The following is a 17,820-nucleotide window of genomic DNA, read 5'->3' as shown; positions in this document are numbered from 1 at the left end:
GCTAATGGAACAGCCCTGAAGAAGAAAAGCTAACATGCTAACTGACATTCTAACATCATGGTTGTTGCAGTCAGATATTAGGTAAGACTGAGTCTACAATTTTGTGAAGAGCAGGCCTGGAGGAGGAGTGGTGAGGAAAAGCAGGAAGTAAGAGGAGTCTAGCTTGATCAGGGCCTGTATATAACCAGGATCAATTCCCAGCAATCCTACTCTTCAATAAATTACAACTGAAGTGACTCTCCTGGTGTGAACGCACAATTGTAGTGTTGATCACATCCCTGGTAACCAGCATAATGCACCTCATACAGAGGTGTAGTCAAGCTATTTTACATACAGTCATGCTGTACTGCCTACTTACAGCAGTGCTTTGAACTAAATGCTAACATCAGCATGCTAACATGGTCATAATGACCATTTCAGTTGATACTATGTGGATGTTTACAATGTTCACCATAGTTTAGTACGTTAGCATGGTAATATTAACTTATCAGCACTAACATGGCTAATAAAAATGGGCAGTTATACATATTTTGCCACTTATGGCCAGTAAAAAAAATTACATCCTAAATACCTGTTTCTAGGAGACTCTCCTCATTGATGTTGAACTCATCAGCCAACAAAGAAAAGTTAGCAGAAAATGAAAATCTTCTGTTTGTTTCAATTAAATCAAATACACGACATGAGCCGTTAGCCTCACTTACAAAACTAGTGCTGACACCACACTGAACCCACAAAGAATTTCACCATACTGACCCACTCAGTTTGTTTTGACAGTATGGGACAGACACCAATTCATGCTTCCAAGAAATTCCCCCTTTGTTATTAATGCAAATCTCAAGGAGGATGGAAATGAATGGCACACTTGGTAAAATAACTGGGAGCTTCGAGCGTTCTTTGGTCTAGATTGGTGAAGCACCTGGGTTCTCTTCTGTTTCCTGCTTTCACTTGTTTATTCTTTGTTTTCAACAAAAGTGCTTTCCCCTTCTCCCACTCCTTTGATTCTGTTTAGATGAACAAATAGTCCTGATAATGTCCCCATCTGGAACTCCTCTGTGGGTTGATGAGTACACTAGCTTTCTGCTTGATGGAGTGTGTGTGATTCAGTGATGATTGTGGATGAGGCTGTGCATGAGTGAGAGAGAACAGAAAAAAAAAGAAAGAGAGACATTGTGTGTGTGTGTGTGTGTACAGGTGTAGGCTACATGTCCATGCCAGTCAGTCCCAGCTGTTATTTAAGCTATGCTGTGATTAGCCTCAGATACACATAGTGTGGACAAGAGGGAAATGCGATGACTGTCAGAGAATCCTAAGCACCTCCATATGTTTTGGGTTAACTGCTTTGAACCACCTCCTCTGCTCATCATGTGTGGTAGCCGTCGCATGACAATTTTGATTCACGCTGAAAGCCGCTCAGCTAATTTGATCAGCGGTTCAACCAGCGGCTTCAGATTCTAATAACCCACAATTTCTACGATCAGGCTAATTGGGGATTGCGAGAGTAATGACAGTCAGCTGTGGAGGGAAATATGGGCTGTGCTCATTTCAAGCCTCCTGACGGGGCGGAGCAGATGGGTGGAGTTGGTCCTTGCAGTGGCAGTCAGCCGACTGAAACTGGGCCACAAACCAAACCAGATTCCCACAATTAGACAAGTAAGCACTCTGCAATTCAATGGACAGATGCATCTTGAGGAACATTTGAGGTCAAGTTGATACCCCTCGACACGCTGAGATACATTTTTCAGAGAGCTTGTAAGAGAGGATTTTACAGTTGGTGATGCTACTACTGGGTCCAGAACTTGTAAATTAGACATCAATTCTGTGAATCCTATCCAATTCCAGACAGAGTGGATTACACACAAGTCAACAGCATGATGGCCTACAGGCATGTTCATATCCATTTTTGGACAAAAAGGATTTCACAACTTACTCATTAAGTTTCAAGAAACAAAAGTTTATGTTTAAAGCTCTAATAAACCGTGTTATCTTTCTAAATATGTCACTAAGAAAGGCTCAAAAAGGGCCATTCCAAGATTGTCAATAACTGAATTTCTGACAGCTTTCCTTTACAATCAAAGAGCTGAAGTTTCTGCTTGGGTAAAACTGCTAAAATTTCTGTACTTAGAGACTATTTCAGACATTTAAAATTGTTTAGATACTGTGTGTTAAATGACTTTTATCAAAATGATAAATTCTTCTGTGTTTCCTTAGTTTGGCGGTTTCTACAAACCATTTTTTAATAATATGCCAAACTTCTTGATGCATCAGTGACGAATGTTTTTGATACAAGCAGTTCAGACTTTGCCTAAAGTAGTTTTAAAGCTGCTATAATCAATATTTCTATATAAAAATACATCAACCATCTATGTGGAATGTGAAATGCGTCCATCAATGTGACAAACTCACAGAAGATGATCATCCACAGTCCCTCTTGGCATGGTTTAGTGTTATTTTCAGATACAGCAGCAACTCAGTGAAAAGCGCTGATAATCAGCAGCAGACAGCAGACAGATACAGTTAGAGAGCAGCTGGTGATTGTGATTGTTCATGTGTACACACAATTTTCCTGATGTAAATCAGGAACATGTAACATGCCAGATGAGAATCTGATCAAACACCTTTTGCATTACTTGAGGATTTTTGATACCTGATGCTACAGACACATTTTGGTTAATAGCCAAAAAGTATTGAGGTTTGATACCATAACATTTAGTGCTGAATGTTGTACTTAGGGAAGATATTCGTACAGAGTGCTGCTTGGAAATCACAGATTCTCATGTGACTGGTTGAATACTGGTAGACTGGATTCTCAGCAGATACATTTTCTGAGTGCTGAACACAAAATACCATCAAGGCCACGAAAGTTTTGTGTCTCTAATTTAGCAGCTTATTTACTGTGACTGTTGATGGTGTGATTTACTATGAACACAAGCATTCATGAAGACAGCTCAGCCCTCATGTGAACACACTGTGAAAAACAAGCAGTATATCACACATGCACACTCAGCTAGCTCACTGTGCGCCTGAGCCTGATGGAAATGTTGTCAACATCACAGAGGAAGAGAGGGGTTAGTTCAGTGCTGCTTTCATTACCAAAGAATCTCCACATTGACACTGTGTTCTCATGCTCTGAAGAAAGAAGCCCATCCCTTCTGATGGAGCAGTCCTTTCAATTTTTCTTCAGATGCAGTTTCTGTGCTGCTCAGACATGATGTGCCTTGAAGTTTAGATGTATTGATCGTGTTGGTGTAGGACACACATTCTCCGCAGCCAGAGCTCCTTCGTACTGTCTTTGATTCATCAATCAGCTGCAGCACTATGTGAAAATCTCTAGTCATTCATAGATCACACTAGGTTCACTCACTAAAATTTCTCTTCATTTTGTTGCATCTAAGTGGAAAAGGATATGGTTTGATTACAACTAATCTCTTAAATAGGGACTTCTTTTTCAATTCCCCATGATGTCAGTTTCTTTAGTAAACTATCTGAAGTCAGAGCTCATCATTCATGTCTCCATATGAACACATAAACATCTGCAAATGTGGCATTACTTAATGTTGATGATTGTCTCTCTTAGTAATGAGAGTAAACTGCAGCCACTCGTGAAGGAAAAGAGGTGGGTACAAGATGCAAACTTTTCCCAACTGTATTAATGCAGGTTCAGGGTCACTAACAGACCACTTTATAACACAGAGAGATCATGGCCAAGTGGAGCGCTGTGAGCAGTCCACTTTAACTGTCAGACCTCTTTAGCCACGGGGGGAAAAACATTCATCATTGCAGTCTAATCAGTTCACAGGGTGGAAATGTTGACTTCATCAGCAAGAAGAAAGCTAAAGATCACTTTGGTGGAAGTTAGATGAGGCAGCACAGGGTACCACTGGTTAACCCCGGTGCTCTGACTGTTAGGATAAATGCCAGGTTTGAGAAAAGGAGCCACAGATTACTAAGGCTTCCCAAACTGTGACTCTTTCAGGCAGAATCTGCTGAACTAATGGGGGATTTCCTCATGGCTCCAGATGTTTCTTCTTTCTGGAAGACAAGACTGTGGCTGCATTCCAAAAGCGATGATTGCAAGTTTCTAGTCTTCAAGAGTGATGGTGACCTACTTCCTCTATCCAAAATGCTAAGTTGAGTATTTTCTCAGATTTGTATGTGTTCTGCTCTCTAAGGCAGGCTGAACAAAAACTACATTTACCTTTGAGTAATTTCATTATCAGGAGCAAAAAAGTCACAAGGGTCTATATGTTTCCTGAAGCTATTTTCACTCTTTTCAAGTTATTTAAAAACATTATTCTCACTCATGGATGTCATTCATAGTACACTGGCAAACATTCCTGAGTCATCATTTTCTCCAATCTTTTGCTTTTCCTGCCTCAGCAATAAAAAAGTTTTTGTTTTTGAGTTTAGAAAAGAATGGAAATCTTTTATTAAACTATGGGAAAATTGCTATGCATCACAGTCTGTCAAAGACATAATTTACAAATGAAGACATGGAACCTGCATCAGCACTTTTCAGAAGCAGATTCAAGGTGGTGCACACCGCTGAGAGCAGGTAACAAACACTTTGAATTATCTTTTAAAAAATGGAAACACAGAAAATACCAAAAATGGACATTAATGGAAGGAACAGGATACCAATGGATGTCTCAAATCATGTCTTAAAAAAAACAATCCCAGCAACATTATACATATTTCCAATCAATTCTGTCATTAAGTTAAACAATATTTTCTAGTTAGAAAATGGAAAGCTATGCAGTTTCTTACAGCTCGACATAATCTGTCATTGTCATGGCAACTGTTCTATGTCATCAAAGCAAAGGTACAGGTACAGGGAAGGGCGCTTGGAGTGGAGCTTATGCATAGAGGCACAGGCTGATGTCATTTTAAGCTGTTACTTTACCACTTGTTGTGTAGTCCAACACTGAAAGCAAACAATGATTTTTTAAATTTGTGTTACACAGATTCCACTTTTCACTCCTCTCTCTCTCTCTCTATCTCTATCTATATATATATATATATATATATATATATATATATATATATATATATGTATATATATATATATAAAATTTATTTTTTCTCAGATTTCTTAGCCCACCTCGTATGTCCCCATATGGGACACATGATGATATACATACAAATGAACTCTGGTAACATTTTGCCTAAAGGTGGTTCTTTGGGAACATGAATAACAGCAAACCACATCCATCAGTGATGTTACAGGTGTGTGTACCACTATTTTACTGCCTTGGTGGATGTAAGCAATCTGAATACTTTCTAACTTAAATAAAATGAAATCAATATTATCTTTAGCAACTTACTCCTAAGTACTGTTTAGTAAGTTACTGGGTTGTTGCATGACTATTTATTTTGCACCTGTGTGCCAAACTTCCTTGTGTAATTTTAAATTAAAGTTTAGAAATGTACCTTTTTTGTTTAATTATTACTGATAAAGTGGAAATCACGTGGCACAGGTGCTGTACTGTCTGCTAAACTACAGAACAGAACAATTTGAAGGTAACCAAAGGAGGGAGACCCACTGATATTTACCAGTGATGTGGATTACACACAGAATGGTGGAAATGGTAAGCTATGGGGCACAAAATACCATAAACATCTGACCTCTATATAGCATATGCTCAAAGCACTGCAACAGGGTTTACTTGTTTCATCATTGTGACAGCAGTTTTTACATTTGGATAATTAAAAACATTAGCTGCTTTTAACTAGGCAGTTGCTTGGGCATACAGTATGGCATGATGACCATGCTGAACAGTGAAATTCTTCAGAAGACATTGAGAAATGTAGCTTTAGAGTCTATGCCAATGGCATTCCTGGCTGTACACCGGTAGATGCCAGCATCTTTATGTGTTGGGTTCTGGATGATGAGGGAACCTTGTGGATGGAGGTACTTGTTTCCAAAAAGGCGTGGCTGGGTGCTGACAGCCAAGCGGGTTTTATCAGGTGTTTCCCATGCTACCTCCACTCTAGGAATCCCAGTTGCTATGCAGTTCAGCTGAACAGCAACTCCTCGTTTAGCATAAGTCACAGAGGGAGGGCCGTTGGTAATCCGAGGTGGGTATGCAGTCACAATTACCGACACAGAAAGCAGAGAGCTACCATACTCATTTGCAGCTCGGCATACGTAGGACCCCCGATCATAGACTGATACTTGCTGGATTGCAAGTGTCCCATTGGGCAGTATAGAATATCGTCCAGCTCTCTGTGGCCTGTTAAGGACAACCCCACTGGGTAGCGTCCAAGTTAATCTGAAGGGTTCGCCATTGGTTTGACAATGAAGCAAAAGTGTTTCCCCATTCATGACGTTCAGAGGAGAGCTGTATCTGTTGTTGATTTCTGGCTTTCTCCCTGGGGACAAAGTGATTGTACGTTCCACAAACCCTCCAGAATTACGCCCCAAACAGCGGTATATACCAGCTTCACCAACAGATGGGTTACTGATGATCAACGTACCGTCAGGTTGATGGAAAAACTTAGAGAATCGAGCACCGCTAAGCAGAGGTGTGCCGTTTGGTAAGATCCAAGTGACGTGAGGTAGTATTGAGCCCTCAAAGGAGCAATTCAAAGCCATGGCATTCCCCACAGTCAGTGATAGGGTATCTGTTTTGGGACCTCTAATTTGTGGCCTCTCAACAACTTCTTTCACATCCAAATCAACCACCTGCCTGACCTCCCCTCCTTCATTTCGAGCAATACAAGCCAGATGCCCAGAGTCTCCTTTCTTGGGTGACCTGATTTCCAAGGTACCATTCTGGTGAACTGTCAGTCTCTTGCTGTAGTATGGTGCAGGGAGGATCACATTTCCTGGTAGAACCCACATGACACGAGGGGTGGGAGTTCCCTTTGCCACACAGTCAACTAGTTTCCGCTGATCCTGGACTGCTGTTACCTTTGACAGCACTGGCAGATTCTCTCTGACCGTTGATCATCGGAGGTGTTACCAGGACCTCCAGCCTAATGACTTTATGGTCCTGTCCTACACTGTTCCTGGCCAAGCAGGTGTAATTACCTCCATCAAAACGTTGGACTTTTTGAACCACCAATGTCCCATCACCCAGGACTTGGTATTTGTCTAATGCAGGGGAGATCACTCTATTTGTAGGGGATATCCATGTGTTGATTGGCATTGGTTCCCCTTTCGAGTTACATTTGAGTGTAACGGTCTCACCGTAGAAAACCCTGACGATCTTTTGATCTTTATCCTGGATTTGTGGTGGGGAAGTTGCAACCTTGACCTTGACTCTGACCTTCATCTCATCTTTGCCAAGTTGGTTCTCAGCGTAGCAGGTGTAGTCACCTTCTTCTGGCATGCCGACATCATTGAAATACAGTGTCCCATTGTCAAACACCAGATACCTACAGTATATAAAGTTCAAAACGCAAGGGGGAAATACATATTGTTACACTTATGGCATATGAATACACATTGTGACAGCACTGTCCTTTTCTGAACAAAGATTACGTAGTATGAATATAGATGAAAATAAAAAACAACGCTTTCTTTACATGAAACAACTGATAAAACACAAGACTTGTATATCCATATGAACAAAGCACAAAAACAAAGGTACTGGTATTTCTTGCTCTTACTCTCTGTGTTCAGTCAGCTCTAATGTGTCAGAAAGGAACATATTTCGTTGCCCAATCTTAATACACTGACAAGTAGTATTTACAGTATGTTCCATGTGTCACAGCAGGAAACAATGAATACAGCTGAAATATGAAGGAGTTTTTTTACTGTGCCAAAACTGGTTCTTGTAGTAATTTGATGTGGAGGAGGACAATCATTAATCTTCCAGTTGGTGTGCTGCTGCAGCACTGCAGGAAGTAATGGCATATGGACATTTATGATGAATACTTAAATGTATTAATTGATTAATTGCTGGTCTACTGTTAAATAAGGCAAATGATTAGTTTTTTTTAGAATACCACCTATAGTGATGGATCATGAAAAAAAAAATCAGTAATTTGAATGATATGTTAAAGAGAGCAGGTCAAACTGGTTCACCAATAGAAATGAATCTACTTGTCAAATCAGTTTCATGTTACAGCTGGACTGTACTAAGGAGATGTGCTCACAGTAGTGTTTAAATAAAGCCAGGAATTTTCCTGCCTTGGCAGTGGCTTAGCTGCTGGTTGGCTGCTCTCCACTATAGATGTAATAACCACATTTACAACATTTCAGAAATGTTCATATATCCCTAATCCTTTCATTCAGTCACCACAACACCTCTACAACAACCCTTTCAGTTGATTCAGCAGCTCTGAATGGATTTTATTTAACTGCAACATTTTGATCTATAGTGTGTGAGGCAGCGGGAGGTGATGATGATCTTTGGGTGAATTATATTGCTGTCAGCACCAGTCATGAACTGGAAACCCTAATCTTCTTCATTTATGCATCAGGGGGTTTCGTTCAGCATCAGAGACTGTGGACATTTATGAAATGTATGTATATGTACCTCTAAGATGGTTGCAAATGTGAATGGCTAGATACTTCTGTCTTCTTTTACAAAAGTCTTTTAAATTTCACCATTAAGAAGAAATTCATACCTGCGACTACGTCCTCCACTGTTATGCTCTCTCTGTTTGACCGGGTTGACCATGGTGCCATCTGGCAGTGCCCAGCTGATTTCAGGGTTGGGAAGCCCAGAGGCAACACAGTCCACCTTCAAGTCCCCACCATACATCACCTCCTGACTGGATCGTTGCTGCTTCTGTTCAATTTTGGCTGGCCTAGTCAGCACGTTGACCCGCAGCAGAACATAGTCATCACCCATCTTGTTACGTGCCACACACAGGTAGTCACCGCTGTCCTTGTCAGTCACAGAATGGATGGTTATTGTGCCATTGGGGAAGACCTTGATCCTGGGATCAAAACTACAAAAATAACAGAAATAATAGCATTCAGAAGACATTAAATATATACATTTATTTAAACATTTAATTAAGAATGTAGAAAAACACATTTGATTAGCTTGTGCATTTTTTTAACCTATACTGAGCATCCACCAGCTTCTTAGAGGGTGTCCTCCAGATGATCCATGGATCTGGCTCTCCTGTTGCCATACAGTTGAGTAGCAATTTACTCCCATAGATCACATCTGTTCTGTGGGGCGATGATGAGGTGATGCTGGCCTTAGAAGAGGACAGATTCTTCCTTTATGCTCAAGATCACAGTTCTCCTGCTGGATTTCACTGCATTACTGGCTGAGCACTCATATCTCCCAGCATTTCCCGGACCCAGTCTCCGTATGTAGAGTGTACCATTGGGAAAGACAATAAGGTTGCGTCCTGTGGAAAACTGGGAAGCAGTGAGCTGTACACCATCAGGTGTGATCCAGCTGATGAACAGGCTGAGGGGTGCCTGTGGCGGTGCAGTGAATGTAGGCGGTGCTTCCCTCTGGGAGGGTGGTGTTTTCATGTTGTGTCTGTTGAATCACAGGTGGCAATGCTAAGACATGAAGGTGGACTAAGACAGTGTCAGCTCCAGCTGCACTGCTGCCAATGCACTTATAAATCCCTCTGTCTGTGTAACTGGCCTGGCTAATCTGGAGGGTTCCATTACTCAAGACAACCACACGCTGCTGAAGGGGCACATCGAGTTGGGCAGCAGCCATATGGACATGGTTAGGGAGCACCCAAGTAACTTTAGGCCTAGGGTGCCCCTCCACTTCACAGTTCAAATCCACTTTGCCACCCAGATACACTGTGATGTCTCTGTTCTGAGGCTGGAGTACCCGTGGATGCTGAGATATGACCACAAGGTTGACCACCATTTTGTCTGTTCCATACTGGTTCTGGACCATACAAAGGTACTGGCCCCCATCCATGAGCTGTGTGTTCCTGATGATTAATGTGCCATTTGGATGGACTTCAAACCTCTGAACCCTTGTGTTCTGAGCAATACTTGCCCCTGCGTGAAAAGAGAGAGAATTCAGATATGACTGTGTATTCTCACACACAGGCTATAACATTTAAGATGAAGAACTGACAGAAAATAAAACGGTCAGTGAAAGGAAAGCCAGTAGGTGAAATTACTTAAGTATTTAGAGTGTCATATATCTTACAGAGAAATGCATACCGTGTACAAAGAGAATAGTTATTTCTGACTGCTAGGAGGCTCAATTCACCATGTTTTATATTTCTTAATGTTTTTCTCTGTGATTCAGTGTTTATTAACCCTCCTATTGAGTTTGGGTCGAATTTGATCTGTCCTTAAGTCTAGATGTGTCAAATATGCCATTATTTTTTTCTGATCAGAACAAGGCTTCATTACAATCACTGCACACCTGGCACAGCACTTTCTCTCTCACACACACATGCATATACACACCGTGCCAGATATGACACTTGTTTGTAAGTCTTGTGAGATTGACCAAAATAAAGGGTTGTTTAAATGGACTTTTCTACTTTTTCATAAGTAAGTATAAGCCATCAGTTTTGACCCATTACACAACAGTAACAATAATTTCTCATTTAAACCTATAAGAAAATACATACCAAGTTATTTTGGGAATTATTTTTATCTTAAGCCTCTCATGGTCCTAATATATTTGCCTGTTCTGGTCATCACAAGCATAAAATTTATCAACTGTGCATGTTAAGTTAAATCTGGTCTAAGGTATGTGAAATATTAGTATATATATACAGCAGATATATTAGGGTTTTGGATGAATAATAAGTTACTTAGAAGATAAAACACTGTTACCGGCTGATAATTAGTGTTTTTTTTTCAGTGCTTATTAATGAATTCAAACATGAATCAAATGTGACCTGTGGACACTAAGGGTGTAAACCATTTTTGAACACAATTTGAGAATTAAGATTATTACACTGTATTGTTTTGCATACATTACATATTTGCAGCCTTTAGGTGGTGTCACATTTTATCATCTTCATCCTTCTGATAAGCCATGACTGAACATCATGTTGTAAATTGTTTTATCTAATATTTGTTAGTTATATACCCCAATAACTTTCAGCTAACAGATAATATACTGTTGTATCAGTATCTGTGCAATGTCAAAATATTTTAATCAATGATAATTTTCATTTTCCATAAGTGTTTGTAAAGGAGGAAGTGGAACATGAAGGTCAGATTTAAGTTTGAGTCATACATACCACTAATAACTTTAGTCCATGACAGGAAGGGCTTTGGCTCGCCCTTAGCCTCACAGGGAAGCTGAGCATCTGTTTCAACTTTCACAGTGAAAGTTTGGAAATTGCTCTTAGTTATCCTTGGCTTCCCTCGTGGAACAGATACTCGTCCAGGTAGCTGGTGCATTCTGAGCACATCCTGAGTACTTGTTAGCAGTCTCTCTCTGAATGGATTAGTTTGGATTGCAGTAATTGTCGGGGCAGGAGTGGCCGTCTGCTTGATTGTCTGCCCACGGGTCAGTTTTAAGGCTGGGGAAGTCAGTTTGTGGTCAGGTGACTGGGTTGCAGGATGGTAGTCTGATATTCTCCTAGGCTCTGATGTGGTGATGATAGGTGTGAATTGTTGGTCTTCACTGTGGTTGACTGTGATCCTGGATGCCTCCTGGGTAGTGGCCTCCAGCAAAGGTCCCATTTTAACTGTGGAAGACATTCTGGGTAACGTGACATCTAACACCTCTTTGGATGGGATCACAGGATCAGGTCTTGATGAAGTAGCAGGGGGAGGTGGTGTTGTGGTGATACTTGTGTTAGGAGCATCACCAGTATCTCCAATGTTTGCAATTTCTTTAAGATGCTGATCTACCTCTGACTCACTGCTCCGGCTGTTGTTTTGATGAGAACTATGATAATATTTTTCAAGCAGTGTAGGTTTCTTTGTAACCTGTTCTTTCTCCAAATCAAAAAGCAAACTCTGTGTCGTAATTAAGCCACTTGAAGTGTATCCAGAAGTTGTCTTGATTTCATGCTCAATAAGGGAAGCGGCTGAGGCAAATGGGAATGGGACCGTCCCAGTCTCAATCTTTCTACCCTTATTGGTGGGTGTGTATTGATAGTCTGATTGATTGTTCTTGATATCTGTTTGCACTGTTGCAGTCTGAAAACTCCCAGAGGGATTGTTAGAGCGTGTCAAAGATCCGAGGTCTAAAGCAACAGTTACCCTATGTGTCTCTAAAGGTCTAACAGAGCTGCTCATAAACCTCTCTTGAGTGGTTGATGTGAGGATATCCAAGCGCTCTGGAGGAGATGAATTCTCTGAGATTCTTAGGGTTGTTTGAGAACTAGTCTTTCCATGACCCACTCCTGGAGAGGCTGTTGGAAATGATGGTGCTGCTGATGTGCTTTTGAATAGTGGCTTGGCCAGGGTTAGAAGGTTGTCCTTAGTTTTAGGGGGAGAAGCTGGTAGTGAAGAGGGTTTGGTGGCTGCCTCAATGTCATGCCTGGAGACTGTGCTTTCTCTGTGACTCAGACTGCCTGATGACGCTGCTTGGCTGCTGGTGAATGGAACAGTGGTATTGAATTTGGCTGTTGTAACTTCTAATGGTTCTATTTTTAGCTGTGTGGAGGCAGTGGTCCTTACTGTTGCTAGGGGAGTATTTGCAGGTGTGGTGGCAATAAACTTGGGGGATTCATTCAGCTTTTGTTTCCTTCTGTTTGGTCTCTTCCTTCGAGTTCCATTCCTTCGCCTGGAGTTGGGCTGTCGGAGGCGCGGGGGCAGTTGTCCTTCAGGCCCATTTGTTGTAGTGTTGGGCAAAAATGTAGTTGTTGGGGATGCTGTTGTGAGCATTGCTTGAGACCGCAAATCATCAAGTGTTGTGTCCTTTGGCTGAGTATGCAGCTGTGATGTTGTTGCAGTCTCACTAAGATATTTTCCATTTTCTTCTTGGCTTGTCTTTGATTCATTTGGGTTTACTGAAGGGATAATCTGACTTCCACTCAAAGAAAGCTCTCTGTCAGTATTAGAGCTGGCAACAACATTCAGGCTATCTGTATTCCTGTTTCTCTCTGTTGCCTTGGACCAATCAGCTGTTTTGACTCCATTAGCATCTGTATTTGTGCTATAGTTCTCTTGTAGAGAAAATGTACTGCTGCTGCTTTCACTGTTTGTATTCACCTGCCAGAGAGTGACAACATGTAGAGGAACAGATGTGGTCTGGGGGAAGAGAAGTACACTGTTTGAAGTTGTGTATAGATCCAAGTTTGTATCATGGGTTGTGTGCTGCACATTGTATATAGTCTGCATTGTGTGTGGCTCTGTTGTAGTGTGTATGCTGTGTGTGTGCTGACCATTTGATGTTATATCATGTGTGTTGTGTATGTTGTAGCGATTAGATGTCACATGAGTTCCCTGACCTTGTGTATTGTGTTTATTAGTTTTCATTTGTGTATGTAGCACTGGAGTGTGTGGTGTTGTGAGGTAATCCTGGCCCTCCTTTTCCTGCACAGTCACGCCATCTGATGATCCTTCAATAGTTTCTTGAGACTGTGTTGTCTGCTCTGTCAGTTTTCTCTCTGTTGTACGTTCAACTGGGAGTGGTGTAACAGTATTCTGAGCAGTTCTATCTCTAATCTTTGCCAAAATATCAGCCCATTTCTCTGGATCTATTTTACTCTTTGACACATTAATCCTCCTCCTGCTGTCTTCAACATGTGATCCTGTTGGTTTTCGAAGCACTGGTGGCCTCCGCCACATATTTCTTGATGGATGGATGCCCCTCCTTCCTGGGGCCACACTTCCAGGAATTCTTCTTCTCATAGGATCTTGGCGGTTCATTGGAGACCCCTCCTGAGTTACCTCAATGTCCCCTGATGCCTCCTCTGTATCCTCTGTGAGAACTTTTATCTGAGTGTTTACCCCTGAGGCGGACTGAGGTCTTGCTGGAAATTTCCTCAAAGGTCTTATGAAGCCTTTACGCCTGATTACAGTGATTTTTGCAGCCAGTGTATCTACACCATGTTGATTCATGGCAATGCACTTGTAATAACCACTGTCTAATAACTGAGTCTGTGGGATATGCAGAGTCCCATTGGGATAGACCAAAACTCTGGAGGATTTGCCTTGGAAGCTAACTATGTTGTTGTTTGGTAGAATCCAGTTAATTTCAGCATCAGGGGAACCAGATGCTGTACAAGGCAGGGAAATGGGGCTCCCTGCAAATCCCTCAATGGGTGTAATTGAGGTATCCTGTCCTGGGGGAGGACTGGAGGATTCCTGCACTGTCAGATAGAATGGCAGGACAGCTAGATCTCCATGAACCTTGGCAATGCAGTAGTAAATTCCTGTGTCTGTGTGGCTGACTGATTTAATGACCAGCCTTCCATCGCTGGACACAGACACTCTGTTGTCTGGACTGCTGTATGGTGCCTCCACTTTGGAGCCGTCTGGCAGCATCCACTGAATTATTGGTTGGCCAGAACTGTGCACGTTACAGTACATTTGACTTGGGCTTCCCAGGATAGTACTCAACACTTTATGAGTCGTGTTTGTCGTTTCGATCAAGACCCATGTCCTACTCTGCCTCCGCACCAGCTCTGCCTCCACTGTCTCTGAAAGCTCCGTGCTTAGGATCAATTTTACCATCTTGGCTGATGACTGAAGTCTGTTTAGCTGAAGGTCTGCAGATGTCTGCATCAGCCATGCCGGCTGGGCCATAACGTTAACTTTAACACCTGTGTAGTAGAGGGCATCCTTCTCTGAGTCCTGTCTATACACATAGGTTGGATGAGGCTCTTTGCTGAGCATAGTCCCCCTCTGTAAGTGGGCTGGCACATTGCTGTAGTAAGCAATTAGCCTCCATAGTTGTTCATACTTTTCTCTATCAACAGGACATTCGAAGATCCACTGATAAAGTGATATTGGAGGATAGCTGGAGCTGGTTGACCTGCTCCCAGTCGATCTTGGTAATCTCTCTTGGCTCACCAATACTACACTTCAGATCCACCTCGTTCCCATGTTCATCAGACAGGCCCAGGGAGATATTTCCAAATGGTTCCCTGAAGTTGTCTGTAGTCATGACCTCACTTTCAGTGTCATCAGGTGGAGAAGTCCTATGAGGAGAACTGATGACTGGGCTGCTGCAGACCAGGTTCTCCACAGCTTGGAGCTCTTTCCTCTGGAGATGCCTGGGAGAGGAACACATAGGACACAACTGGCCACCAGGAAGGGCTTTGTCCTTTTTACATTTCAAAACACCTAGAACAAAAGAAAACAAGAATAAAATTACTAATTATAATAAGTAAAATAAATGCATGAGTCTTGAATTATTATTATTGAATGTTCATCAGTAGTCAAATCAGTGGGCATACTCTAAAGTCTCAGTTCACTATTTTTTTTCCCACAAGAATAAAGAAGGGTCTAAATGAAATTGCAGTGTAATGCAAATTAAAGGTCTAACCTGGTGAGGTTTTGTTCCAGTCGTGGAACCACCTCATATTGCAGTCACAAGACCACGGGTTCCCATGGAGGTACAGATTCTCCAGCTGAGGCATGGTTGCCACCAGCCTGGAGGGCAGTGATGTCAATCCATTGTCTGACAGGTAGAGGTGTCTCAGGGTGGAGACGTGGAAGTGGTTCAAGAGAGTGAAGGTGGTGAATGTTGCTGGGTGCAGCTGCTGAAGTTGGTTGCCTTCCAGCTGCAGCAGTCGCAGGGAGGTGAGACCCTGGAACGCATCTGGGTGGATGAACTCCAGTTGATTATGGTCCAGGTGTAACCTGGCTAAAGACCAAAGACCCTGAAGAGTGTGTCTGTTGATCTCCTTCAGCTTGTTGTAGCTAATCTTCAACATCTAAATCAATGAGCAAAAATGAGAGAAAGTCATCATGAGCAATTGTGAAATTATAAATCCATTTAACCCTGCCACACCCAATCACAGACATTTATCAGATCCCAGATTTTTCTATAATGTGACAGATGTAATCCCGAACAGAGGAGAAATCTTCAAAAACACATTTAGAATTCTATTTAATGCAACAATGCAGTCATGTTTTTCTCTCTTTTAGGTGCAGTTAAGGTCTGGAACAAGCACATTCTTAAAATACACTTTCTAAGACATTAATAATCCTCAACTCCTCAGGAAAGGTAACTTTCAAGTACCTGGTAGACAAAATGGTCATTTAGAGACTCCACAGGGCCACTTAAGTATGATATTGTTGGAATTATAATATATCATAATCCAGTAAAAAAATAAACAAACTTGACAAGGGGCCTTAAGAAAGTCCAACAAGAAACCAATGTAGTTCTCCACTGGGGGTCAATGTCTTGCTTGAGGATATTTAAACCTGAGCTACAACCATTCATTTATTCATTTCCAGGTTACTGTTTTTAAGGTGTATTCAGCTAGTGTACCTGTAGTGATATGAGGTCCCTGAACACTCCATCAGGTAAAGTGTTGATGTCATTCCCATGAACCATCAGAAGCTCCAACTTCCTCAGACCAGTCAGTGATTTGTCTGTGATCTCATTAATACTGTTGAACCTGCAACAACAAAACCAGAATGGGTAGAATAATAAATACTGAGTTGGTTCATGAGAAATAACACAAGAGTCTGGGTAAAAAAAATCTGGAAAATCAAGACCTAAAATCATAACCTACTGGCTGTATAGCAAAATAACAGACACATCAAATCAATGCCATGGACTGACCCCAGGTTCATGCGTTCCACGTGTTTAGATACAGCAGCTGGGATGGTGATGAGGGAGCGGAAGGTGCAATGGAGCTCAGTGGGCTGGGGACAGGAGCAGGGCCGCGGGCAGGACACGGAAGCAACAGGGGGCAAGATCATCAGCACCAGCAGGGTCTGGAGGACACACGCAGGCGGGAGGGTCCATCTTCATCCACCGGAGGAGGACTCACAGCAACTGTCCGATATTATTATTATTATTATTATCATTATTATTATTATAAAATCATGTGAAAACAAAGTTGGAATAGGCATAAAGCTATTTCAGATGAGACAAACGTAATTTGCCAGAGCGCTGACCCGAGTTTGGCTCAGGTTCCGTGTGTGACTCTCTGCCTCCATCACCGCATGAATGGATGAACTCCGGTAAATTACGCACATCGCGCTGCAGCGGGGTTTCAGCCAAAGTGCGTCTTAAATATTTTACAAACTTCAGCTTATTTCATTGTAATGAAATATAGATGCTCTTACCTCAAATCCTTGATAGCGTCTCTCTAGGGAACTCCTCATATTCCATTTCAACATGGATAAAGTCCAAAAAACCGCACAGTTGAAGAAGAAACTGGGGGAAAAAGAGAAACTTCTGAGACAAAAGAAAAAAAGTTGGTGTCACAATATAACATGCACAGATGTGAAAATGAGCACAGATTTAATGTGGAATAGTCCTAGACGCCAGTGTGCGCTGTGGACCTCTGGTAAGGACTGAGTGAAGGAGACTCTGCAGCACACACTGTGGAGACCCAACAGGAGGAGCCACAAGTTTTTCGAAAGGGACGTGAGAGGTTGAAGAGAGTTTCACTGGGAGTTTTTTTTTTTTTTTTTTAGTGGAATTTAACTATGAATATGATACTGTGATTCAGCCAAACACACTCACATGCTGCTGAGTATGAATGCTGCTGTGTTACTGTTGCTGGGATATTCTGTGAGTCATATTGAAACCAAGAGAAATTAGATTAACTTCAAAAGCTTGACAGTTTAAGAAGCAGCGACATGGGAGAAGAGAAAAAAAAATCTGAAGCTAAAGAAACGATAATTGTGGCATCAAATGCTGCTGCTGACAGGACGGGAAGCAGAGTGTTCAGGGCCCTGAACGGAACCAAGTGTACTGAACTGTCATGGTGGTTGCTTTTTGGCACTCTAGCTAATTTTGTTATAGATAATACAAGAACACAGACAACTTT

General features: G+C 41.8%; 2 protein-coding genes across 3 annotated transcripts in view; both read right to left on the bottom strand.

Annotated features, from left to right (window-relative positions):
- The window catches only part of prkx (protein kinase X-linked), a 268,673-nt gene that overhangs the window by 185,362 nt on the left and 65,491 nt on the right, over positions 1–17,820 (bottom strand). The gene's annotated exons all lie outside the window — the stretch shown is intronic.
- mxra5a (matrix-remodelling associated 5a) lies at positions 4,390–17,344 on the bottom strand. Its single transcript, XM_018704504.2, is given in 12 exon segments — positions 4,390–6,913; positions 6,915–7,377; positions 8,575–8,901; positions 9,017–9,180; positions 9,182–9,370; positions 9,372–9,937; positions 11,146–14,794; positions 14,796–15,151; positions 15,354–15,744; positions 16,305–16,434; positions 16,602–16,817; positions 17,111–17,344. Coding segments are annotated over 11 exon segments (7,503 nt in total). The 5' UTR covers positions 16,742–16,817; positions 17,111–17,344; the 3' UTR covers positions 4,390–5,785.

The sequence above is a fragment of the Lates calcarifer genome, linkage group LG7_2 (genome assembly GCF_001640805.2).
Source record: "Lates calcarifer isolate ASB-BC8 linkage group LG7_2, TLL_Latcal_v3, whole genome shotgun sequence".
Classification (NCBI taxonomy): domain Eukaryota; kingdom Metazoa; phylum Chordata; class Actinopteri; family Centropomidae; genus Lates; species Lates calcarifer.
The sequence above is the reverse complement of the archived record's forward strand: the minus strand, read 5'-3'. Positions and strand labels throughout refer to the sequence as shown.